The sequence below is a fragment of the Crocuta crocuta genome, unplaced genomic scaffold, assembly GCF_008692635.1.
Source record: "Crocuta crocuta isolate KB4526 unplaced genomic scaffold, BGI_CrCroc_1.0 scaffold401, whole genome shotgun sequence".
NCBI classification, from domain to species: domain Eukaryota; kingdom Metazoa; phylum Chordata; class Mammalia; order Carnivora; family Hyaenidae; genus Crocuta; species Crocuta crocuta.
In genome coordinates, this window is record NW_027529449.1 from 234,949 (window position 1) to 262,711 (window position 27,763).

The 27,763-nt window shown below is 33.6% G+C and overlaps 1 protein-coding gene across 1 annotated transcript in view; it reads right to left on the reverse strand.

The window, feature by feature from the left end:
- The window catches only part of GRIK2 (glutamate ionotropic receptor kainate type subunit 2), a 622,787-nt gene that overhangs the window by 12,579 nt on the left and 582,445 nt on the right, over positions 1-27,763 (reverse strand). The window contains exons 14-15 of the mRNA XM_077760692.1: positions 22,637-22,862; positions 2,600-2,850 (exon numbers count right to left, since the gene is read on the reverse strand). Coding sequence (XP_077616818.1) covers positions 2,600-2,850; positions 22,637-22,862 — 477 coding nt within the window. The remainder of the gene's footprint in view (positions 1-2,599; positions 2,851-22,636; positions 22,863-27,763) is intronic.

Consider the following 27,763-nt stretch of genomic DNA (forward strand, 5'->3'; position numbering starts at 1 on the left):
AGTGCCTCATGTGCTAAGCTAGGGAATTTGGATGTCATTATGGAAGCTATATGGAGACAGAGTGTGAAAGCATTGGGGAATATGACTAATAATGCTCATGTAATATCAACATAGATGTTTCTTTCCAATGTAATGTTTCATCTGTTTCAGTCAAAAAGGGTACATTACTTTCCTTTTCCTAACATTTGACAAGGTCATATAGGTCCATAGAAATTCAAGACAGCTGGTTGATATGTGGAATATTCAACTAAACTATTTATAATAACATTGAAGAAGGTTATTTTACAAATTTAAATCCCTAGATTCTTTGTTTTTTGTTTTTGTTTTTTGTTCTGTTTTTCTTAATAGAATGTTTATACATTAATTGTGCATTAAAGACATGACGTAGGCCAATCATATAACTAGTATACAAAGAGACAAGGGCAAAAGAATACCAGATGTGTAAAGAGATTAATTCATTTACTTTATTTTAATACTGAGCTATAACTTTAATATATTTGGAAGATCTGAGGTTCCAATTTGAAAACCCAAATTTCTTCTGCATTTTTGGACTCATTTTAAACATTAACTACCCAAATAACACATTTACTGGCAAATTATAGTAAAAATGGAAATTGATGAGTTAATATATTTTGTCTTTGATTAGTTCTTTGGATTTGACTTTAAAACTCCTTTTGACACTACAAAAAGGATCATAACATTAAAAAGTGTACTTAGGCTTACTCGTTAGTCACACCAGTGCAACAAATATTTGACTTAGCCAAGTCAGTAGATATAGCCATCCTGAATATTGTGGGAAAATAAATCATACGATTGCCTGGATTTTTCAAAATTTGAATTGGTTACTTTACTCACAAACAAAATGAGACTATCAAAACACTCATTCATAAAAACATTATTTCGAAGTGTTAAATACTGTAGTCAAATAAAAATCTAAAAATGTTGTATCCAAAATTTTTATTTCAGAAAGGATAAGTAATTGCAACATAAATTACCAAAGACACAGGAAAACATTTTTGCTTTTCAAAAATAGTTTTAGGGGCACCTGGGTGGCTCAGTCAGTTGAGTGTCGACTTTGGCTCAGGTCATGATCTCACGGTTCATGGGTTGGAGCCCTGCATCGGGCTCTGTGCTGACAGCTCAGAGCCTGGAGCCTGTTTCAGATTCTGTATCTCCCTCTCTCTGACCCTTCCCTGCTCATGCTGTCTCTCTCTCTCTGTCTCTCTCTGTCTCTCTCTCAGAAATAAATAAAACATTAAATATTTTTAAAAAAAACAAAAATAGTTTTAAAAGTTTAAGTGGTCAAAGGATATTTGCAGAATATGTTTACCTTTGATTAATGTATGATATTATTTTTAATTTCATATTTTTGCTCTTTATATTTAGTGATAAAAATTAATACAACTTTTGAATATGAAAAAGAATATAATCCCACTGTGACACAAGGTCTAAAACTTAAGCCCTAAAAATGATTTTTATTAAAAATAAAAGAGGGGCCCCTGGGTGGCTCAGTCAGTTAAACATCCAATTTCTGCTCAGCTTATGATCTCGCAGTTCACAAGTTCCAGCCCCACGTCAGGCGCTGATAGCTCAGAGCCTGGAGCCTGCTTCAGATTCTGTGTCTCCCTCTCTCTCTGTTCCTCCCTTGCTCACATTCTCTCTCTCTCTCTCAAAAATAATTAAACATTAAAAAAGATATTTATATACCAAAAGTAAATGAAATGCCAGAAGACTTAAAAATGGTAAAGCAGTATTTCATGTTTGAGCTATAAATTTACATACAAAACATGTCATGTGCCATCTGAAAGAGAGGTTTTTCTATAAATATTCTTCATATTTATAGAACCGAGGAAATTATAGCACTAGAAATCTATAATTTGAATGAGATGCACAAGTCTTTCAAGAATGGAGCATAAAGATATTTGTACAAAAGATTAAATATATTAAAATCCCAAGAAAAGATGCAATAGTCTCAGGTGCATATATATTCTTCTAAAGACTCTGGTGCAAAGGAATAAAGGACTTATTAAAAGTAACATTAAATGGCAAGAAAGGAACCACACTATTTTCACATATTTACTAATTTAGAAAATTAGCTGTTATTTCCACAATGCAAGTTAAGGGTTTTTTTTTTTTCCATTAGAAATTTATTGGACTAAAAATATTCAAATAAAAATTACATTTACCCTGTAACTTGAAACTGTTCAGGATTGTATTTTAAAACACGTTTTCTCTGTAGAGAAGTACTTTTTCCTTCATATTACAATTTCTAATTTTTGCCTCTTCCATTAATTAATTATATTCCTCCATTAAACTAACTGCAAAGAACCTCAAGCAGCCAAAGTCTCTTCTTTTTCAGGCTTCAATAAAAGGAGAAATAGCTGCTTGTTCTGAAGCTGGCTTCGATTTAAACACACCATGTTTAAATTAAAAAGCACAAAGCTGATCATGATTCTTTCTGTGAACCTTTGTTAGATAATGAATGGCAGAAGACAATTTGAGGTCACTGATCCAAGCATTACCCTTGGTTGGAAAGATCGAAAATAGTTTGTTTTATTATAACAACAATTGCTTTAAATTGTAAAAAAGTGACATTTACCTTTTCCAACTGAGCGTTTTTTTTGGATTTGTATAAAAACTCTCCCACTGCCACAAAAACGGAAAGCACCAGGCCGGCTGCCAGAACAATGAAGATGCCACCAATATTCTGAACCCCCAGGGCACTGGCCTCCTTGCTCTCTTCCTCTGGACAGCCATTGCCCCTCCACCACTTCTCCTTCATCATGTGCAGCTTGCCTTCTTCTTGCAGCTGAAGAATTGCTATGGTGATTTTGTCTCTGTACGGAGAACCTAAGAAGAGAGAAGATATGTTAACTATTTCAAGGAACCCGGAGTTTTATAATTAAAGGTTAACATCATAAGAGGAGGACTGAACTTTTTCCAAACTCTCCACGGTAATCTAATATTTATGCTCAACAGAAAAAAAAACCTAGAAAATGACAAAAACAGACATTTAAGAAGATAAGTGAGTAACAAGATAAGGTAGTCCCTTTCTGATTTTGAATGATAAAGTGAGATTTGTTTTTAAGGAAGAAAATGTCTCCTTTTAAAAGGCAGACAATTCAGAGCACTGGAAAATATTAAAACAGAAGTAGAATTTCTAAAAAAGAAATTATAGAGTGCCAGGATATTTAGCTAATATTTAAGAATCATTCCACATTGAAAAAGAACATTCATAAGCCAGTAATCTCTATTTTTAGGCAAGTTGTGGGGGAAAATTATGTCTCCCATGATTAAGTGCAATAATTTAAGGCAATTACGATTAACAAGCTGTATTCAGGGGTAGCTAATACTTCACATAATAGGCAATCATTTCTAAATTTTTATTTTATATGAATAAGAGAAATAATAGGCTTGTACAGACAAGGATGATTCAAAAATCATCATGGCAAAGCACTGTAAGATTTTTGTAGTGGTTTATGTATTATTTTGTGCTTTGGGGGGAAATGTTCTTTCCAGTGGTGGCAACAATATAAATGAAATTTAGTTATTTATGTTAATGGGGGTCACGGGGGCCATCTGTATTAGCCATCATATCAGTTATAACTATTCTAGTTAGTTGTCCAGAAGCATAGAGTAATGTTGAACTGCATGCATCTTTCAACACCCATCCCAAAGGATTCGTGTTACTTTTTTTTCCCACCCGGAAATAGCCTGTATCTAAAGTTTCATTTTCTATCCTCAAATGCCATACTGCCCATTGCATTTTTCTGCATCTACTCATTCATAAGTTTTCTGCTTACATAAAAATACTAACTTTAGTTTGTATTTAATATTGCCTGTAATACTTTTTTTTCTTACTTAAATATACCTATAGGGACCTATGCTGAAATTTTATTTTTGCTAAGAGTGATTAAACACCTCATCAGGAAAGTTTTCTGCCTCAGAAGGGATACCATTATAGATCTTGTTTTTACTTATTTAATATAACAAGACCATTTTTAACCTCACTCTCTATTAATTAGCAAGAATAGTCAGGCTAAAACCAGAAAGAAATGGGAAATCCTAGGAAGTAAGAAGTCTGTTGAAAAAGTTGGAGGTGTGAAGATCTACCAAATCCAGCTGGTGAGCTGGTTAACATAATCCTAATCTTACTTAGAAGAAATGTGTAACTATAATGCTTCTATACAACATTTTTCCAGCTTTTCTAAAAAAGGGACATTATGCATTTCTATATTTATAACTCAAATATTTTATTTTCACTGTACAATTAATTCCTCATAATAGAAGAATTTCTGCTTCTCAGCTTCTTTGCTGTGCTCTCTTCCAAATGCTACTCTGATGAACATGTGTAGTTTAAAATCAGTCCCTTGAGCCACGTCAGGTCTCAATGGATGCCCCTTTCTACCTTGATCACTAACTGGACACTCAGCCTAGGTCACTTTATTATCATTATTATTATTATTATAGTAGTATTAATATTATTATTATTTACCCTTCAGGATGTGACTTATTTTCCTATGTAGATTATAAACTCTTTGGAATAGACTATATTTACCTATTTATGTATATCTACCTATTATGTATATCTGCCTATTTCTGTCATATATCATCTACCTTAATTCTCAATATTTTCTCACATAATAGGCTCTCAGCAAATATTTCATATTATAGGGAGCATAATATCTGACGGAGGCATTCCTTACATAAGAGTAACAACTAGTGCTTTCAGTCTCTCCGACATGTATTTAAAAACCATAAATTCAGGCCATCTGTTTGGCTACCTAGTTTTCATTAATTCACTGCATCTAACCTAGCACCAGCTTCAAGGTCATACCTACTTTGAATTGCCATTCTGATTAACCATGTATATTTTCTCCAAAATAAATATTTGATTGGGGGGGGGGGAATCTCCTTTAAGCCGAATTGCAGTCTATCAAATATGTCTTTTAATTAGAAATAGAGCATTTGAAGAAAATTTTGTGCTGATAGAACTTGTGAAAATGGCCACATGTGACTAATATAAAATGTGATTTTGGGGCCCCTGGGTGGCTCAGTCGATTGAGCATCAGAGTTTGGCTCAGGTCATGATCGTATGTTTTGTGCAGTTGAGCTCCTGCATAGGGCTCTGTGCTGACAGCTCAAACCCTGGAGCCTGCTTTAGATTCTGTGTCTTCCCCTCTCTCTGCCCCTCCCCCCTTCTCTCCCAAAAATACATTTAAAAAAAAAAAACATTAGAAACTTTATTTCAAAATGGTTTCTTTTCTGGAAGTGCAATTGTAAGCAAAATTTGGGGTGACAGTGACTTGAAAAGTAGACTTTCAAATATGAAAAAGTCTTGATTTAGCTAAGTAATATTTTGAGTCAGCTTCTTTCTCATCCTGAACAATACTGAAAGAATACTATTTTATTACCAACCCACCATACCCATTAAACTGCATTAGGATGTTTATTCTAATATCTTCAAACACAATATTCTCCCCTACTTTCTCAAAATAAGGCACAGACAAACAAAAGCAACCCACTTTTCCACAAATGATAGATACACTTTTATTTCTTGCTTGGCTATGCTTCCTATTTCTAGAACTTGCTGTTACATAAAAATTTCCTATTGCTAGCAAATCTCCCCATACTTGTTTTCCAATATAAATATAGTAATGTGCAAATAGAATTTGGGTTAAATCAACGCTACAAAGAATACACCTCATTTTGAGGTCTTTAACAAGATAATATAAGGAACATAATTGATGACAATAAATCCTTATTATGTTTTACTTATCATTCCATCACTGATTTAGTTTAATTAATTATTTTTTAAAGAAACACTTCAACAATAAATCATTAATTCTTTTGGTACATCATTTGATGCTCCTTGGGCAGAATTTCTATATAGGTACTAGCTGAAGTCAAACATGGGCTGAAGTTTCACCTATTTGAAAAATCTCAAGGACACATTGAGATCAAGGAACAAAAGTATCTTGCATCCTCCCTTTGACATGAACAGCCATGCACTTAGCTTTAATGAAGTGAACAGCCATTAGTCAGATAGATAGAGCTTAAGTTTTGCCCAAACACCAACCCCGCCTCAATCCATATACTGGCAAGCCAGGAACCATGAGAACACTGAGTGGCAGCAAGAGAAGCCGCAGTCGTATATCGCAAGGCTGTCTCCAGGGAAGAGGTGTATTTTTACAAGTCATGTAAATTTACAAGATGACTTTAAGATTGATTAAAAAACTACGGAGCAAATTGTAAAGATGTGTATTATAATGTATACTATTGTACCTAAAAGTCAATCTTCAAATGCTTAAGGAGACAGATACCCATAAATGAGTGAAGAAGCACTTTAGACAAAAATATCTGAAAAATTGCAACATCCCCAGTGGATAACTTTCAGCTCCAGTTTTAGTAAAACTTTATGAGAATTTCAACACAGGGTTGGCAGATATTTTATTTTTTTGTGAGAACCCATGAAAGATTCTGTCTAAAATTCTCTACATTAAAATGTTGGCAAATAAATCATTTTTTTAAAATCATGCAGGATATGCCAAATATTTCTTAGAGGTGAATTTAGGCTTTCAATTTTCACTTTGTAATGTCTGGTTTTGGGATCTCTTATATTCTTGCTCACAATGGGATTTTCTTCAGTTATTTAAAAATACAGTCATACAAACAGAAAGAAACTGTTATGTTTTTTAAAAATGTGTGTGTGTGTATGTGCTTTACAATTTGCCAAAAGATCTCATTTACCAGATAGAAAAGGCTGTAGCTTACAAAAGGAAGGAAAGAAGAGAAAGAAGGAAAGAAAGAATGAAAAAAAGAAGCAAACAAAACAGGACTATTATGTAGTGAAGCCCCTTAATGTATCAGATGCCTAAGACCTGGGGCTCAAAATGAGCACTGAAGAGGCACAGAGGCAGTCTCAAGCAATACATAGTAATAGTACATGCAGGGGCATAAATAACTACAAATTCACCTATTAGAATTTTCTCAGTAAAGGAATTATTGTCTCCAAATGTCCCTAAATGTTAAATTTTGATAAAAGAATTTTACATAAAATTATAATTTCATTTATTCCCTCCCAATAAATAGATTAAAAGTTCCTTAGGAAAATAAACAGTGATTATTATAAACAATTAACACAAATCCTACCAAGTATTTCAGAGCTAACTTGCTGGGCTTAGGAAATTGAGTTGATTCGTCCCTCCCTCCTTCCCTCCTTTCCTTCCTTCCTTCCTTCCTTCTTTCTGGCTCTTCATTCCTTTGCCTTTCCTCCTCACTTTCTCATATGTTTCTCTTTTTGTCCTTTTTGGCTTCTCTTCTTGTTTCCTTTCCTTCTTTTCCTTCACTTCTCTTCCCTGTTGCCCTTCCTTTCCCTTTCTCTCTCCCGGACCCTCCCTCCTTCCCTTCTTTTCTACCATTCTAAATTTCTTATTTGTAGGATGAAAACCACATGTGATTATATATACTTGGTTCTAAGCCTATATGCACTGATTGATCTGTTCATTTGATTGTCATTTTCATACTCTTTACAAACTCACAAATTTTAAGTAGGTACCAATGTTTTCCTTATCCTATCACAAAATATCTACATGGCATAGAAATGATAAAAATGAGGTCTGCATTATGTTTAATTCTTGACCAGGCATATTGATTGATAAACAGTTTTTCTTTAAAGGTTGCACAGCAAGTTGTCTGATACTTGACATGCTTTAGTGTAATACGTTAAATCATATTATCCATATACTGGTAATTTCCTATCCATTTTGCCAACATTTTCTTTACTGTCAAATCAGAAACAAGATTACCCTTGCTTTGTATAAATATGTCTTTCTAAAATACATTACACCAATATTTCCAAAACTGGGTTTCCCCACAGACTTCCTTTTTTGGTAAATGTACATCTATGTTTCATTTTTTAAGGATTCCTTGGTCAGATGTGGTTGAAGAATACTCCATCACAAATATGTATCTCATAAATTCACATTATATAATATCAAAATACAAGCTTCTATTTACTCATTAAAAAAAGAAAAAGCTAAAACAAAAACAAACACAAAAAAACCCCCAAAACTTTGCTTAAAATGATTATATTAGGGCCCATAGGTGGTTCATTCTGTTGAGAGTCTGGCTCTTAATTTCAACTCAAGACATGATCTCAGGGTTTCTGAGATCAAGCCCCAAGTTGAGCTCTGCATTGGCAGTGTCGAACCTGCTGGGATTCTCTCTAACCCTTTCTCTCTCCCCTTCCCTTGTTCTCTCTCTCTAAATATAAATAAAATAAATAAGATGATTAAATTATTTTTAAGGAAGGAAATTTTCCCTGTACATTTATTAATGTCTCCTGCAATTATTTTATTTTTATCTCAATTTGAAAAGTGCTGCCTTAGGTAACAATATTTGCTACTCTCTTTCAAAAATTTTTTAAATGTTTATTTATTTTTGAGACAGAGAGGGAGAGAGAGAGAGTGCGCATGAGTGGGGTAGGGGCAGAGAGAGAGGGAGACACAAAGTCGAAGCAGGCAGAAGGCTCCATGCTCTGAGCTGTCAGCACAGAGCCAGACACGGGGCTCAAACTCAGGAACTGTGAGATCATGCCCTGAGCCAAAGTCAGATGCTTTACCGACTGAGCCACCCAGGTGTGCCCAATAATTACTACTCTTATTACATCAGTACTCTCCGTCAACAATATGTTCCTTGTTAGATATTTCTGCTTGCCCCTGCTTAGATATCTTCCTCCTTGTCTTTGAATTTACACTTCATTACACCACAGCTCATCAAGTTGTATTTTGTATGCTCTTCTTCATCTATTGCTCTATATGCTTCATGAAGCATCAGCTCATAAAGATTCATATCACACTGCACACCTTAAGACAAGTCTCCACACCTGGCTTTTGAGTCCTTTATTAGATACTTTTGAGGATCAAGAGCTATTACAATTATTTAAATATATTTGTATATTAAAATTAATTAAAAAACAATTTGGGGTGTGGGGGGGAAGTACACAGTCTTTGTTCTTCCTAACAGCATTGAAATTTTTTTAACATTTTGTTAAAATCAGGGGAGGCTGGCTAAGTACTGCTGTTTTGCATGACAAATCCTTTCTGCTCACTTTTTAGTGAACTTCAGTTTCTTTTGTTTTATATTTTATAGTTATCCAGATCATCATGATGATATTGTGTGCTGTGAATGACACAGAATTAAGTAACATCCTGGTAGTTGTTCTCTTTGAGTCTGGGAAGATATTTCTATGAAGTAGACTACTCATAACTTTAGATTTCTTTTAGCTGGTCATTACCCCAGGATATTGTGCATGTTCTGAAATACAGTTATGTAGGTATATTGTGGGTATGAGACTATGCCACAATCACTAAGCATATGCTATATCAAAAGCTTGACTCAAAGAACTTTAATAATTTCCTAGGTATTACTCTTATTTTGAAAGAATTTAATTTTCTTTTTTTTTAAGTTTATTTATTTTGAGAGAGAGAGAGAAAGGGAGACGAGAAGGGGCAGAGAGAGGAGAGAGAAGAACCCCAAGCAGGTCCTGCACTCTCAGTGCAGAGCTCCATGCAGGCCTTGAGCTGGCAAAACATAAGATCATGACCTTAGCTGAAATCAAGAGTTGGACACCTAACTGACTAAGCCACCAGGCACTCCTGAAAGAGTTTCATCTGATAGATGTTTCTAAGACATATACCCGAGATCTTGAAGTCCTTAAAGTGTTGGCTTAAGACAAGGCTACTTGTCAGTTATTGATAATCAAGCATTCATTATTCACCTTATTTCATCCATTGTCTAGCATAGTGCCTATCACACAGCAAGCATTCAACAAATACTTTTTGAATGAAATATTCAATCAATTATATCAATTATGAGATAGCCAAAATAAGTCAGGGTAGAACTTCTGATATTGGACATCTTCTCAGGCTCTTGTTAAAATCAGTAGAATAAGTAGAGTCCATGAATAGACTTATTTCACACTTCTAATACTGACTATCTAGAATAAGTTAGGGCAACAAGTAAGTTTACAAGGGAAGGGGAAAAATAGTTAAGGAGAGGGAGGGAGACAAACCACAAGAGACTCTTAAATACTGAGAAGAAACTGAGAGTTGATGGGGGTTGGGGCAGAGGGCATGGAGGAGGGCACTTGTTGGAATGGGTGTTATATGGAAATCAACTTGACTAAACTATATTTAAAAAAATAAATATAAAAAATAAAAAATAAATTTTTATGCAGTCCTTGCATTTAATCAACAGCCAGCAGTTTCCCCAGGTCAGTGCTTTAATAAGTAAAAGAACAGCTAGTCCAAAAGATCTGAGGGTGTCTGCTGGAACTCCCGACTTCCATTCTTAAATTACAGTGCAGCTGGCAATGTGAAAGTTTATGAAATGGCTTTCTGCTCCTTATGCTGAGATGAGTGCTAAGTGCCATAAATGCACAACAAATCCCGGATGCTTTTAGAGCTGTGTCTTTTTTTACCATCTTTCCATCAAATCTTCCAATAAAGATAGAACCAGAGCACATTCTCTTAGAGCCTTTGCCTCAGCAGAAGATGGGTTTTATTATCTCAAAGGACATTTTTTTTCCCATATTTGTTTTTAAGAAGTGCTAAGACAAATTTTGCATTTACATTTCGGATTTAATTTTATATTGCATTGTTTCCAGGTTTATTCAGTGTTTTTATTTACTTATTTTATTTATTTCCTATTTGATTCAGTCAATAATGTTGTTATACAGTACCATAGCATCGTTGTTCCTTTTCTCTTAGAACTTGTCTCAGTTTGTAACTAAAAAATAATTTCTGTGATTATTTAATGCTCATTTACCCTAACAAGTTATAAAATCCATAAGGACAGGGGTCGGGAAAATAACTCTCTTTGGCTGCTTTTTGACTACATTTCTTCTATTTTCTTTCTATCACATTCCTGTTTTAGGAGGGTACATATAGGATATAAAAATGGTAGTGAAAGCATCCCAAACCCACTTAGTTCATTTCTTCTAGATATAGAAGATAGAGTTAGGTATAAGATATCAGGGTCATGATGAAATGGAGCCAAACATAAATGCATTGTTAAAGTAGAAATGAGAGAGGAAAAGTAAAAAACAAACAAAAACATAAGGCAGAGACTATATGGATTTAGGGAGGAAATATGCATATAGATATCAAGCGGATGTACCACAAAAACATCATAGATACAATAAATTTTAAAGTACTTATATTCAAAATCAATAACTGCCTTAAATTGGATAGAGGTTGTGTTTTTTTTTCCCTCTGCTGTAGACCTCAAAATGCAATGTCTTTATGGCCTTTATAGAAAAGCAATGTAGATATATTCTATTTGAAAGATTATTTGCAGAATCCTCAGGAGAACATTCAAGTATCTAAAGTGACAAAAGGAGATGCTTATATGAGGCACGAAAAAGTCTATCAATAAAAATTCAAATTATAGAGTATGAGTTTTATCCAGTTGCCTTTTATTCATATTCTGAATAGCCTCTAACTTATGTGAAAAGAATAAGAAGGGGAAATATCAGCATATAATGAAAAAGTAAACTATTTTTACTGATTCTGACATCTTTTATATATATGATTTAAAAAGTAACTGGTGAAGTAGATTTGTGGTCACATTTCTTATCTGGGTATTAAATCATGAAACTCTGGCACTAAATATGAAAATAGAAATAGTTTTATACTGGAAACCCTGCCTTCCTTATAATTTTTCATCTATAGTAATCATTTGAATAATGGTAAGAATGGAAATGTCAGGAATACTTTCCTAACTATGATGTTTTCATTCCAAATCTAATATCAAACTGTAATGAACTAATTACAAAAGTTGAACCACTTTAAATTAAGTCATCATTGTAGTCAGTCATCAAATATCCAAAAATTGGGAGAGAGCTTATCTTTTTGAAGAGAGTAAGTATCTATCCTTTTATTTATTTTTTAAATATTTTTTAATGTTTATTATTGAGAGATAGAGACAGAGCATGAGCATGGATGGGGCAGAGAGAGAGACACACACAGAATCTGAAGCAGGCTCCAGGCTCCGAGCTGTCAGCACAGAGCCTGATACAGGGCTTGAACTAACGAATCGTGAGATCATGACCTGAGGTGAAGTCAGACACTTAACCGATGAGCCATCCATGCACCCCAGTATCTATCCTTTAAAGTAGAGTTCAAGTCTGATTTCAATTTGGCATGACTGCTTTCTCCTCACTGAAATCTACCAGAGTCCTTGCATTATATAACAGACCACTTTTCCAGGTTGTACTTTCCCTAATTTGTGTTTAGTTTGTTTTTCTCACAATTGTCTCCTTAAGAAAGGGGATGTTGTATATCTATATTTTGTGTTCATTATTTTACACAGCAAAGCAGGTTGTAGAGTAATACAATTTCTTGTAGATGACCAAATACAAAGGAAGAAAATATGTCTTCAGAGATATTTTTCTCTAAATACATCTTGGGATTTTGTTCACTAAACATTCAAGAAATGCTTGGAAGGAAAACGTTATTTATTTAGAAAGTCTACAATAGGAATTATCTCATCTTTATAGAGTAGATACAATCACCTTCTTCCCCCAAAACGATGGTTAGCTGTGGGTGCCTGGGTTGCTCAGTGGGTTGAATATCCGACTTTGGCTCAGGTCATGATCTCATGGTTCATGGGTTTGAGCCCCGCATCAGGCTCTGTGCTGACAGCTTGGAGCCTGGAGCCTGCTTCAGATTCTGTGTCTCCCTCTCTCTCTGCCCCTCCCCTGCTCATGCTCTGTCTCTGTGTCTCTCAAATATAAATAAACTTTAAACATTTTTTTTAAAAAACTGATGGTTAGCTAACTACAGTATACCAATTATATGATGGTAAAACCCTAAGTAAGTTCCATAGAAAAACATTTCTAACTGGTTAGGAATGGGTTAAATTAACAATCTGCCTTATCTACAATATATTATATATGTCTGAATATTTAAAGAATAGAGAACAAAACTGTAAGATACAAATAACTTTAACACCACAATATGTCCTTTCAATAATGATAAAACATTTCTTTAAGATAGTCCTTTTTAATTCTTTGTGGTGCATGTGTCTTAATCCAAACACTATATGAATATAATATGTTCAATCTTTATTACAACCCAATTGTAGAATACTTGCCTTGACTTACAGATGAGGATGCTGAGTCTCAGACAGGCTCAGGGACATCAACTAAGACACCTGTTACATTCTGGTGGAACTAGGGTTTGAACATAAGTCACCTGACTATAAATGCCCCACATTCTATACAGCAAGCTAAGAAAATGCCCTTTACATGAGGACCAGCAAATGCAAGACAGCTCTCTTTGGAATGTAGTATTTACACATTTTACCTCTGTGCCATGACTCTTTTTATTTTCTGTAAGAGTGATTCATTGATCTTACTTAGTCCTACAAACCAAAGAGTAACAATCTGGCATAGTCAATCTGGCTAACGAATCTATAATAGAGATTGAACCCATGGCCTTGGACCACTCTGCACAAGACACTAATTAAATGAATGAAATGATCCAATGTTTGCATATAAATTCTATCAGAACTAGCTCTGTTTTCGTGAAATTATCCATTTATGCCTTGTTTGGGCACCATTTGGTCAGCATTTACACTATTAATGAAAACTGCTCACACTGCTGCTTATAATTCATCAAATTCCCTCTGGAGGCTTCCTAGATTCTAGCATGCAGAATTTGTTGATGATCTGTGGAGCAGACACAGCTTACTGAGACTCTCATCTGTTTTCAGTGACATGAAATCTAGACTTTAACAATATGCCAGAAATATACAACTTCTACAAGTGTAATTTGACTTTTTTTGTTTAAATCAGGCCCTGAACATTATTAGATCTTGATTTAGCCTTGCAAAATCGCTTCACCAACATTAAAATTATGCTGCTTAGGCAATGAAAAGATCGAATTCATTTTAATGGAAGGTTTGACCTGCAGAAAGATGAATAATTTGCATCAATTTTTGTGCATTATGTTCAACTAATGAAGACAAATGTATTCATTCACTTCAGTAAGCTGAAGAACTGAAGGCCGGCGATTTTATGCATCTATAATGATGAATATTATAGTACTTATTATATGATGAATTGGGAATTCTAGAAATGGATGATGAGCAAAATAGGGGAAAAAACATGCTTCTCATACTGATTTCTATTTTTATAAACACTGGCATCTGCCTTAAACAAACAACAAGCCTCCCCCAGTACCAATTCTGTATCTCCCACTTCATCAAAGAATGAGAAAGGAAGGAAGGAAGGAAGGAAGGAAGGAAGGAAGGAAGGAAGGAAGGAAGGAAAAAAGAAAGAAAGAGAGAAAGAAAGAAAGAAGGAAAGAAAGAAAGAAAGAAAGAAAGAAAGAAAGAAAGAAAGAAAGAAAGAAAGAAAGAAAGGAAGGAAGGAAGGAAGGAAGGAAGGAAGGAAGAAAGAAAGAAAGAAAGAAAGAAAGAAAGAAAGAAAGAAAGAAAGAAAGAAAGAAAGAAAGAAAGAGGAAGGAAGGAAGGAAGAAAAAGAGATCTCATGCATTTAACATTAGAAAAAAGAAGTGAAGAAAGAAATTTTTCATCGTTCATGTGTCAAAGTGGTATACTTCTACCATAAAGGGTCAATGAGGGGCACCTGGATGGCTCAGTCAGTTGAGCATCTGACTTCAGCTCAGGTCATGATCTCAAGGCTTGTGAGTTAGAGCTCTGCTTCGGGCTCTGTGATGACAGCACAGAGCTTGGAGCCTCTTCAGATTCTGTGTCTTCCTCTCTCTCTGACCCCTCCTGCTCACACTGTCTCTCTCTCTCTGTCTCTCAAAAATTGAATAAATGTTCAAAAACAGAGTCAATGATAGAACCTATTGCAACATTTTATACTTTAGGCTAATTATGGGTAAGAACATTGTAATGAAATAAAAGTTACTGGAGAATCATTAATAGGATACTGCTATTTTGTATTCATTAACATAAAAGAGTTTATAAAGGTAAAATTAAAATCCTAGTATGAAATAGGAATATATTCTAACATTTATAATTAAATAATATAACAAATAAAATGTACATAACGATTTTGTGTGTGATAAAATTATCTTTAAATTTAACCTCGGTGTTCAAAAGTATAAAAATATCTACTTTAGATATAATCTTTTCTTCATTTCTATATTTCTGGTTTACATCTTTGTGTATTACATTTATTTCAGTAGTTGTATGACTATGATATGACTGAATTAATCTGGATTTTGTTCACAGAAATAGTTATTCACTGACTGAAACGTACTATTGAATAACCCCACAAGTAAAATGGGAACAAATGATATAGAAAATTTTGCATCAACAATATGCACAGACATGAACACAATCCCTCCATCCCCTTCTTAGTGGTCGCATATTTTATATGTGTGATTAAAGTCATGAGGAATGAACAAATGAAGCATGCCACTAACTCGTTGTTAAAAATAGAAATCTTTTTAATGAGACCATTCAGTCACTTTATAATATTTCTACCAAATTGGAACAGAAAAGCAAAATAACACCAACTGGTCCTAATGGATTTTTTGAGACTGCTGCTTTCCTACCAGCTCATGGACTGCTGAGTCTGCCTAGTCTTCAAAGTGCAATGTGCACTCAACATTCAAAAGAGAGAAACCAAGAAGGCTTTTAGTCTGGGCAGTAAGAAGGGAGGCAATGCAACAGAAAATGCCATTAAGTAGAAAGGCACCCTCTTCAGATGAATAGATTATCACCTATGGTGAAGTAAAAGGCAACATCGCAACTGCTCACACATTTTAAATATTCCTTAATGAAAACTGCTGATTTGTTTTTTTTTGCTTTACCCCATCTATGGTTTTTTTTTTTTTTAATTTAATTCTTTTGAATGACATAGGAAGTTCGGTTAACTTAAGACTAAGAACTTCAAAACCTTACCAAACAGTAAATATCACGTTGAAATAACATTGCTGCTGTCAGTAAAACTGTGAAAGGGATGTAATGTCACCCCAAGCTTAATTAAACCAGTGTCTGCTTATTTAGCATTTACCTTCACATCATTGTTGTGAATGCTTCACTAAGGTATTTTTGTGTAAACAGAGCTTCCCTAATTAAATAGCTTATACTGAAGTCATTCGGTGATTTTGCAACACACTTTGGGCAGTTATCATCATACTCAGAATGACTAATGGTGAGGGCAGCCTCTGGATGAGTCACAGCAGAGCAGGCCTAGCTTGTGGGCTGACAAGAAGATGCATGGGCTATTGGGGGGCAAAGGAAAATATATATAATTTTTGAAACATCTCTGATTTCTTACGCTGAAAGAAACAGGCTCTTTTCTGTATTAACCTCCTGCACTTAGTCACATGTGCCTCTATTGACAATGTCTGACAATCTGAACAATAATAAAAGCAAAGGGAGATCCTCCCTTTGATCACATTTACAGCATTCATAAAGATGAAATTTTCCCTATGGATAATGTCTTCTGCAGAATATACACTTAAAGTCCTGGGACAATTCTGGTACTGATCTAAATTTTCAGAACCTGAGCCCACATTGCTTTGCTTTGAATATATTGACCTTATTAACTCTTGCTGTGAAAAGAAAAAGAGCCTCAAATAACATTTTCATACCTAAATGCATTTCTTTGGTTTATGATTAAACAAAATTTTCAAACTAAGTAAATATATTACAAATAATCTTAAATATACTTGAACAATAATGATATATTTGGCAAATGCTAGTTAACTATTTGAAATGCAGACTATGATACTGGTTGAAAGTTTATGGAAAGTCAGAAATCTCATTCAAGCGCAAGAGATGCATGTCCTTGTGTTTATTAATGACTAAATAAATATAAATAATTCATGAAGCATATATTTAGTACAGGTATGCCAGAGCAAATCATAAATTACTGCCTGTTGTCTTTTTCTCAAAAGTCAAGTATTTAAAGGAGTGAAGTATGAAATGCCTCTTTCTAGATTATACTTCTCTGGTGAACTGATATAAGAGAGTTAAGATTCACTCATAATGTGTTGAAGTCTCAAAATTCATTTTACGCTGTTATGAAGGAATAAAATACAATTCACTAAAGAACTTAACATTATCATGTCATACAGAAGAAACAAGTCATCTGAATAAGAGAAACAAAAAGTAGACTGCAATACGTGCAGGTGAATGATTTGAATATTTTTCCTTTAAATTATTGTTTTCAAATTTTCTTATTTAGAATTAGGCTGAAAATAAAATATAGGCTACATGCATTAAGTAACTTTTAGAGATAAAAGAATTTAGTAAATTTAAGTTACTATTTGCCAGTACATATAAAGAAGGATGTGCTAAAATATTCTTATTGGTTTATCATTTTGCTGAATCATAGTACTTTTCAGATTTTTGAATTTTTATTCCTATGTACTGATAATTTCACATTAAAATTCCAAGAATGTCCTATAAAACTTAGAAATTTATCATATGCTATTGCCTAATTAAAAAAATTACTTTAACAAAAATACTAATATACTATTAAACCCTGATTAATCTACACACTACTAAGAAATTATTCCATTTCAATACAACTTGATATCTATAAGTTTCTCATGCGAGTGCCCTTGCCAACATCAATGAATATTTTGCACAGTAACTCAGCTTTCTTCAGAAGGGCAAGAGTTGATCTGATCAGCTGAGTTGAACAGATAAAAGAAAAAAAATCTGCATCCTAAGGCTTATAGTTTAATTTGTTTTTGTTCTTTCATCTTACCTAAAAGATAAGCTTAAAATTAGAGGAGATGGAAATTCTAAGTGCTATGCCCAGTATATTTTCCTCAATTCAAAAAGTTACTTTAAAAATATAGCTCATATTTCTATTAAATTTTGAATTGTTTTCTATTTTCCTTAATAAGTCTCTACCTTTTAGTAAAAGGTGTCAGGGGTAAACAGTGTCAGGGGTAGGGAGATTGGTAATTTCCTTTTGTACGTTTCAATAAATTATCACAGAGAATTTCCTTAGAACTGATTCAACCATTGAGGTGCCAGTATGGCTCAGTCGGTTAAGTATCGGATTTTGGCTCTGATCATGATCTCACAGCTTGTGGGTTTGAGCCCCGCATCATGCTCTGTGCTGACAGCTCAGAGCCTGGAGCCTGCTTCGGATTCTGTGTCTCCCTCTCTCTCTGCCCCTTTCCCACTCATGCTGTCTCTCTCTCTCAAAAATAAACATTAAAAAAATTAAAAAAAACAGAACTAATTCAATATTGTCTTTCTTTTTAAAATAGTTTTCACACCTGAAATATCCCAGTGGGGTTTTGAGATTTGTATAATATACTTATTTCAATTTATTTTTAGTAAGCATTTCCTCAAAGCGATATAGCATGATAGAGACAGTCCTGGTACACTGGTACATTGTATTTACAAGACAAACAAGCAAACAAGCAAAAATACTTCCAGTTTAAGGTTTTATATTAAGTAAAAGTCAAAACTATTTTGGGAATTTTGAAATGATAAGTGCTATTATGTAACTACCACTAACTAAAATACCTGTGTTAGACTGCAAAGTTCTCACACCACTTCCTCAAAACTTACTTCTCATTACCCTGGGTTTCTCAAGTTTGCATAATGAGATCATCATATTTAATGTAAAATGCCATATTTATTATAGCTCTAAAAGATAGTGTTTTCTCTGCTTATAAATCTTGCTGCACCATCATATTTTCAGATGTAGATTTCACCTGCTCAACAAATGATAGTGGGTCCACAGAATGCAGGAGCTATTGCGTAGTCTTACAACAACAAAGAAATAAAAATCTCTGTCTTCATCCAGATAATGTAAAGCAGCAGAAGGTGGTGAAGATATATGAGAATCTCATTTCTTCCATAGACAGCACTGAAAAATGTATTTATTTGCTCTAGTTCTTTCCAAATGGAACTACAAGCCAATGGGAGCCTAACAAATCACTGCTTGCACCCCTCATAAGTATTTAAGAGTGTGCTCGATTTTTAAAATTTATTCTAAGACATCAGCTAACCGTATTTCTCCATGTAATTTCTAGCCCAATTTAGAACAAACTCTCAGAATTTGTCAAGCATACTATCAGAAAAATTGTTGTGAGTTTAAATTAAATAGACCATAAGTTCTCCTACTATAACTTTCTAATTTTAGCAGTTAAAAAAAAGATATCTAGAAGTCATAACTTTCAAGTGACTTGTTTAAGATTAAACGACAAGGCTAAATCTAGAATGTCATTGGGCATAATACTATATGATAACACTTTTTTCAGTTGAAGTGTAATTGACATATAATATCCTATTAGTTTTAGTTGTCCATCCTAGGGATTCAGTATTTTTATACATTACAAAATAATTCCCGTGTTAAATCTAGTTACCATCTATCCCCATACAAAGCTATTACAATTATTGACTAGATTCCGTATGCTGCACATTATATCTTCATGATATTTATTTAATTACTGGTAGTATTTCTTAATCCCCTTCACCTATTCCACCTGCCTTTACACCCTTCCCTCCTTTGGTAAGCAAGTTTGTTTCTCGTATCTATCAGGCTGTTTCTGCTTTTATTTCCTTGTTCATTTTGTTATTTAGAATCCATATATGAGAGAAATCACATAGTATTTGTCTTTCTCTGTCTGACTTACTTCGCTTAGCATAATACACCTCTCGGGTATTGCAAGGTTGTTGCAAATGATGATAGTTTCTAATAGCACGTTATCAGTCTATTGTCTAAAATGTAAATTTGCTTATATACCTTTTTATAAATGAATGAAAGTATACTTGAAAAATTAAGAAAGAGGTCACTCATCACAAATTCCAAATAAATGGGACATGAATTCATGAAGTTGGTGAGTTCATTATGTAATTCTTACTGAAATTCCTGGGAAAGGAGGATACCAAATCTAACTGTGGTGAGTGCCACAGTTTGAGCACTTCATCAACACAAAACCGTTGCTCTTCAAGCAGTAATTATGAAAACTCAGTCATTAATAAACACTTATCATATATTAGAGTTAATTATAAAACTTTGTAATTAATGCATATATTGGCATAGCAACAGCAAGGTTTTGGCAAAGGGGTTTTGCCTGTTTCAGGCAACAAAGGGGTCGTTCTGGTGCAGAACTTATAAACAACAATGACATCAAGTCTCACCACACACTAGGTTGTCAAAACACGTTAAAAATAAAATTTTCCACTTCAAAAATATTTTCTGTGCATCTAATTTCTAAACAATTACTGTTGAGTTTTGATAATCCAACTTCTATTAAGGTTTGAATTAGCATACATTTAATTTCTTATTCTTTAATAAACATTCTACTTAATTTGGAGAATTCCCATGGTACAATTTACCCCCAATTCATTTAATTTCAGCTACATTTGCCTACTTGGGGAATAAGAATCCAAGGTTTTGAGGGTTTTTTGTTTACTTGTTTTCATTTCTATAGTGACTGTGGAAGCATTATTTTAGGTCTACTATATAAATATAGTAATTTGTAGTCTTACAGGAGCTAGTATCTCAAAATTCCCTAAAAGCCAGTTCAAACTATTTTGAACTACATAATAAATTACAGAAAAATTTATCTAATATGATAAAATTTGGTATAGAAATTTTTTTGGTGAAGTTATTATATGAGGTGGAAAATTTTTGGATTTCCAAGACATTTGAAAGCTGCTAGAAATGATTTCAAAGAAACAAAAACTCTTTATAGTACTGTAATTTCTGGAATTTATTTTGAAATTGGATGCTTACAAATCTATGCCCAACTTTCTAACTATTGTATGTATGTTAGTTCATTTGAAGGAAATTTTTCAAAATTAAACTTAAATTTATGAGTGAAGATAAATTGACAAATATGGCTATGCTATTTTATTAAACATGAATACATGAAGGTCAGTTTTGACCCACTCATTAACAAACTTGCAAAAGTTAAGGCTCAGAAAAATTTTAATGTTATTATTTGTTACTGTGATGGACCAGTGAATAACTGTTTTCCCCTTTATCTCAAAAACTACATTGATTTTAATTAAAAATGTTAATCTGTTATTTTTTCCCTTTTAATACAGTATCAGTTTTCTGTTTTTGCTGTAACAAATTACTAAAAATTTAGTGGCTTAAAACAACACAAATGTATTATCTAATATTCTGAAGGTCAGAAGTCCTAAAAGTGATGTGTCTGCAGACCTGCATTCCTTCCTCAACCTCTGGAAAGAATTTGTTTCCTTGCATTCTAAACTAACTCGTAAAGGTTCTCTGCATTGCTTGGCTGGTGGCCCTTTACTCCATGTTTAGTTCAGCAGGTAGCATTCTCAAATCTCTCTCCGTCTCTTTCTCCCTCAATTTCCCGACACCATGGTCTGAAGGTTTGTGACCACCCAAATTCTTATGTTGAAACCTCATTCAATCTGATGGCATTTGGGGGTGGGGTCCTTGGGAGGTAACTTGTTATTAGATATGGCTCTCATGAATGAGCTTATAAAAGGGTTTCCAGAGAAATCCCTGACTATTCGGCCATGTGATAGCCATCTATTAAACAGGAAGCAGGTCTCACCAGACAACGAGTCAGCTGGCACCTTGACCTTGGACTTCCAGCTTAAAGAACTGTGAAAAATAAAGTTCTGCTTTTAATGAGACACCCAATCTTTGGCACTTTGTCACAGGTGCTGGAATGGATTAAGATATTCTTCCTTTCACTTCTTCTATTGTCATATCTCCTTAACTGTGACTCTAACCCTTGTTCCTTCTTTTATAAGGACCCACCTAGTTAATCCAAGATAATCTCCCTATCTCAAGATTCTTAACTAATCATATCTGCAAGATCCCCTTTGTCATATAAGGTAACATGTTCACATATTTTGTGGATAGGCTGTGGACATTTGAGGGGATCCATTATGAAGCCCAACATATATACATGTGTACTGTAATATTATATATTAATACACTTATTCATCAGATGAATATATATATTCATATATATTATACACATTCATGAAGTACAATAAAGCAAAATTATCATTGTCTTTTCTGGCAATTATGATCCTTTATTTCATTTCATGATTATTATAGAAGATAATTTTATCATATGAAAGCAAAAGGATGTTATAAATAATTCATCCAGATTTCAAATAATCTAGATATGTTACTGGAAAACAGTCTGCTATTTCTCTTAAATAAAACAAATATCTTCTCTACAATTAAATAATAAAAGAAACATCCACAGGAACAAATGAACCATTGTGGCTCATTCTTTTAATTAACTTTCTAGGTCAAATACTACACTCATAAACCACAAATCTGAAAAATAAAATGCAAAAACTATTTGATTCATAAAATACTTTTTAAATGTAGAATTTAAAAGGTCTTTATATTGATGTTACGGGTTGTTTCAACACTGATACAGTAAAAATGTCTACCAACTGTTTTGGTAGAAATCAATTTTTCTTTTGTTACTTACCTGTTTAGAGGCAGATGTCCAAGTTGCTTCCTGATTTTATACAGTAAGAGAACATAGCAAGACAGATTTGTTAAAAACAAAATTCCTAATGGCATATGGAGGCTTTGTTTTTCCTCTTCCTCACAGCAACTAAGATTAATGAACAAACAGCAAGTGACTGACAGAAGACCTACCCATGGGGGTGCCAACGCCATAACCTTTGGAGTCTATAAGGCCGCCAATCTGTGTCAGGTTACAATTCCGCTGGGTAACAAACTCGATGGTCGTTGACTCCATTAGGAAAGCATAATCAGAGGTGAGGACTCTCTGGATTCCTTCTTCATTACTTTTGACGAGTACTGACTGCCTCCTGCTACTCATAAAGGCCCACATTTTGTCATACGTAGATATTTTTGATTTCTAGGGGAAAACAAAGTAGGTAAGAAATATATTCCTTAGTTCCCATATGATCCTACAATATTTAGATGGAATTGACTATATTTCATTTAAATTTATTTAAAAAACGTATCTAAAAACACTTAACGTTCAAAAATGTACAGCTGGTAAATCATAGAATCCAATAAAAAAAAGAGAAAACAACAAGATTAACAAGGAGGAACTTTTGTGTTGTATCTCACATGAGTATCTCATGTTCTATAATTTTATCTTTCACCATTACTATAACATCAAATTCAGAAGACACAGACCCTAGACATCAATGGACACTGTAAAACCTTGAGGTTTTTCTGTGTATTTCTGGTTTGTTTGTTTTTGTTTGTTTTTTTTTCCTAGTTTGGTTGGCTATGAGACCCAATGTCACATCATCCTCCACGAATACACAAGGATGTAGGTTGAACAAATATAAGGAATTTGTTACAAGTACACATTTCACTGAACCGCAGAGCCTCTGGTAGCAGCTGGCTTCAGGACAACAGGAAAGCTGTCATTCAAATCTACAAACCAACTAAAGACCCCTGGACCAATAAAACGGAATAGTTTTTATATCCAACTGAAAATTATCAGTAAGACTTCACTAGGATTTTATTAGCAAAGGAACAAAGTGGCTTTTGTTCAGAAGGCACTGGTAAAAACATAAACATGAAAAGGTTACCGTCTGCTTATCGGGAGCTCATCTGTAAGCCCTTATTCCAGGTAAACTCTTATACAAATACAAAAAAATAATACTGAAGCTATAAACACAAGGAGGATATTCACTCTATTGGTTGCACTGTCATAGAAAGTTAAAACTATTTTCAAATACATAGATATGCAATCTTTTTACAGTTTAAGCATGTATTTATCCTACATGTGCCAGGTCATAAATGAGATATTACCACTCCTTCCACTAAAAGACAGGTGCACAATAATATTTAGAAAAGTTCTGGCATGATTTCAGTGATAAAATAGGAAGAAAAACCTTAAATTTATTAGAAGAAGAAAACCTAAACGTATAATGAGTGTTTTCTAAACATAAGTATAGCATTAGAGCTGAGAGGGTAGGAATTCAATCCTTTACTCTTCAATGAAACACTAAAGCATGCTAAAAAGCCAGTGGCTCAAAGTTTGAAAGACTGCAGTTAGAAAGTCTAGAATAAGATTGATAGGATTACATATCTGAGCAGCCATGGTGGCATGTCAGTAATTTTAAAGTAAAATAATCATATGTTGGAAGTAGGAAAGATAAATGAAAAGAATATTTAAGGTTATGATGAAATCTTTATTGGAATAGTTAAGACCAATATGATTTTTTTTTTCTTTTGAGAGAGAGAGAGGGAGAGAGTGCACACATGCGTGCAGGCGAGGAGCAGAGAGGTAGAGAGAGAATCCCAGGCAGGCCCTGCTCTGTCAGTGCAGAATACAACTCAGGACTCGAACCCACAAACCACGTGATCAGAACCTGAGCAGAAACCGAGTCAGATGCTGAACCAACTGAGCCACCCAGGCAACCCACAATAGTGAGATTTTGCATATATTCATCTGGCTTCCCAAACTGGTAACATAATGTAAGAGCCAGCACTTCCTTTCAAAGATAAAAAAAAAATTCTACTAATGCTTTGCATTAAGCGAGACTTAAATACAAAATAAAATCAAAATTAAAGCTCATCGACAGATTAAGGAGATTTTACATAAAAAAAACTTAAATTGGACATATTTGTTGATTTAGCAAATCTATGGCTGATAAAAAAATAGATACAAAATACCACAAATGATAATTCTAAAAATGTGAGTCATCAACTGCAAACCCAACACTTGATAATTTAAAATGTAACTCTTTGGCGGGCCTGGGTGGCTTAGTCAGTTAAGCATCCGACTTTTGCTCAGGTCATGATCTCATGGCTCATGGGTTCAAGCCTTGCGTCTGGTTCTGCGCTGACAGCTCGGAGCCCTGGAGCCTGCTTCAGACTCTCCCCTTCTCTCTACACCTTGCCCACTCACACTTTGTCTCTCTCTCTCTCAAAAATAAATAAACCTTTAAAAAAATAAGTAAAATAAAATATAACTCTTAAACAAAGAGTGATACTGAAATATCATGGTATTATGATATTATGGCATATACTCTCTGAGGCCTAAACCAAGTGGAGAGATAAGAAAGTACACAAAAAGTTATTTTTACCTGTAGTGGCCAGAAACTGCCTAAATTCTCTCCTTTGTTTCAATTATAAGAACATTAAGATTTAATGTTTTGTTGCTTTAGTTACATGATTTCCAATTAGCGATAACACATTCCATCCATTGATAAAAGTTAATTTAAATAAAACTTGAAGACTAGTGTTTATGTCCCAAAAAGAAGGGACTCAGAATTTTTACAATGGTAATAATCCTTTAAATATGTCTATATATTTATAAAATAATACATAATTATATATTCCTCTTTTTATAGTATTATCTTATATATGTTATATTCTAATATGTAATATAAATTTTAAAATACTAATAGTACTTTCTAATTTAAAAATTATACAATAGAAGCAACCTAAAAAAGAGAAATTCTTTTTTAACAGTACAATAACATTTCCACTGTTAATATGTTGCTATATAAACAGATCAAACTCTTTTTAACAACTGAAAACCAAGAAACTAAGGACTATTTCTAATCTATACCTTACAGATATATATAGTTTAATTTTAAATTAATGTGACTGTAGTATTATTTTACATTTGAAATATCTAATTTATAAAATGAAACTTTAATTGACTAAATATAGATTTTACAAAATGTATTTTCATATAAAGTTCTTTGAACGCTTTCCTGCACTGATATTTTCTTCTTATGAGCACCTCTTAGAAATTACTATTGATAATCATTTTGAAAAGAATCATTTCCAACCTTCCACTTCTATATAAGATCTCTCATTGATTTATTCTGATTTTCAGAAATCTATTGTCTATGATTTTTGTACAGCTTCACTCATTTTTCCTGTATGCAGAAGATACAAGTATTTCTGTTATTCTTAAAGTTGTAGAATACATTTAGATAGAGAAGTCACCCAACTTTTTTTTTGTTTCTCTTAATAAAAATAAAACCCCAAATAAGAAATATTTCAGTTTAGAAATATATATTCTATGATGACTGGTTGCTTGATTTATTGTCATTCTTTGACCACAATTTCTTTTTTAGCATGGGCACTTCTTTGCACCTCTCATTTATAGCTGTAAAACACAACTGTAAAACCCAAAGTGTGATTAAAAATCACAGTCTCTGTAGACTCTTTGTGTGTGTGATGGGCGTGGAGGTGCCTTTCAATTCTCACCTATTTCAACAGGAAGTTGAAAAGGCGGACTAACCTTTGGCATCTCCTGGCAATTTTATTACTTCTATTCTATTGAATAGTAAAGAGAACCCAGTGTCAATGGTTTAAAAACAAAAGGACTGCACAACATGATTTTTACTGAAACTTTCAAATTTGAAACCTTCAAATTTAAAACAGCAAAGACAGCTTGCAATGTATTTAAACAGAGTATTGAACAAATTCATAAGCTGAATAGGAAGCTTAGGATGCTTTTTTCTCTACAAACCTAACCATTCTGAAATAATTGGTTACTTATACTTAAATAATATGTAGATTCTGAATAACACAGGCTGAGACAGAAGTAATGATCACTAGCTGTATGTCTTGTATTAATGTACTAATGGAATCTCTGTTCTTATACGAGCCATTTAATCTTTTTGATTCCAGTGTGCATAGTAGTCAAATATCTTTGCCAACTTTGCAATGTTCTTGTGAGCCTCAAATAAGACACTGCATGGGAGCATACTGTGCAATAGTATTTTTATAATTCCAATTATTTTTTAAAAAGAGACCATACTACCACCAAGTGCTTATATGTAAATTTTCCTTAAAAAAATACCAAGAGTGTGGCAAAGATGGCAAGTTGACTATCACCTTTGAGTACATGTTCTCTCTTATGGTATGAATCCACAAGGCACAAAAGAATGGAATGTACACAGAAATGGAAGCTAGAAAGCAGAAGGGTGAATTGTAACTCAGTTAAGAAAACTTTATAACCATATTTCTCCCACAGAAGTCTCAGAGATTGGAATTTCTGTATCCAATAGAAATAGATATAGAATGATCTCAAAGCCAGAAACTTTGATCAAGTTTCTAACAAAAGTAAAACTTATTGAAAGAATGTCTTTAAAAGCATTAGATCCTTGATCCCCTTCTTTTTTCTGAGCAGCATCGTGACTGCTCCATCCCGCTCAAGCAGACGACTTGAACCTTTATTCTCTCCAGAAAGAGTTTTATTCTCTCCTTTTTCTGTACTGGTTCTTAGAATTCCTCCAGAAGAGACAACAGAAGATTTTTTTCAAGCAAAACTGAACTGCACCACAGAGAGAATAATGATGATGATCATCATTGTCATCATAATATCAGTTAACTCAGATAAAGTTCAACATGTGTGATACATTATTCTAAATTACTTATAAATATTAAATCATTTAAATTTTACAAGATTTCTATTAGGTGATAAGTATCTTTTCTGTCACCTTACAAATGAGAAAACCAAAACAAAGAGAGGTTAATGATTTGCCCAAATTCATGTGCCTACATTAGCTACTGTGTTTATATCCGTAATCATTGCCCTACATCAATTCTATATAAGGGCACATATCATGGATTTCTACAAAATGATCTAACACATCACCCTCTTTGCAAGGCTTACAGTTTTTCACTTTGCACAAGCATCCAGAGTTTCCAGTGAGCCTTGTAGAGTCTGTAATAGATTATCAAACAGCAAGGATAACCAAATAGTCGAAGAGAGCCTCTAACATGAAATATAAAGAACAAAACAAACAAAATAGTATAAATGTCCTCAAA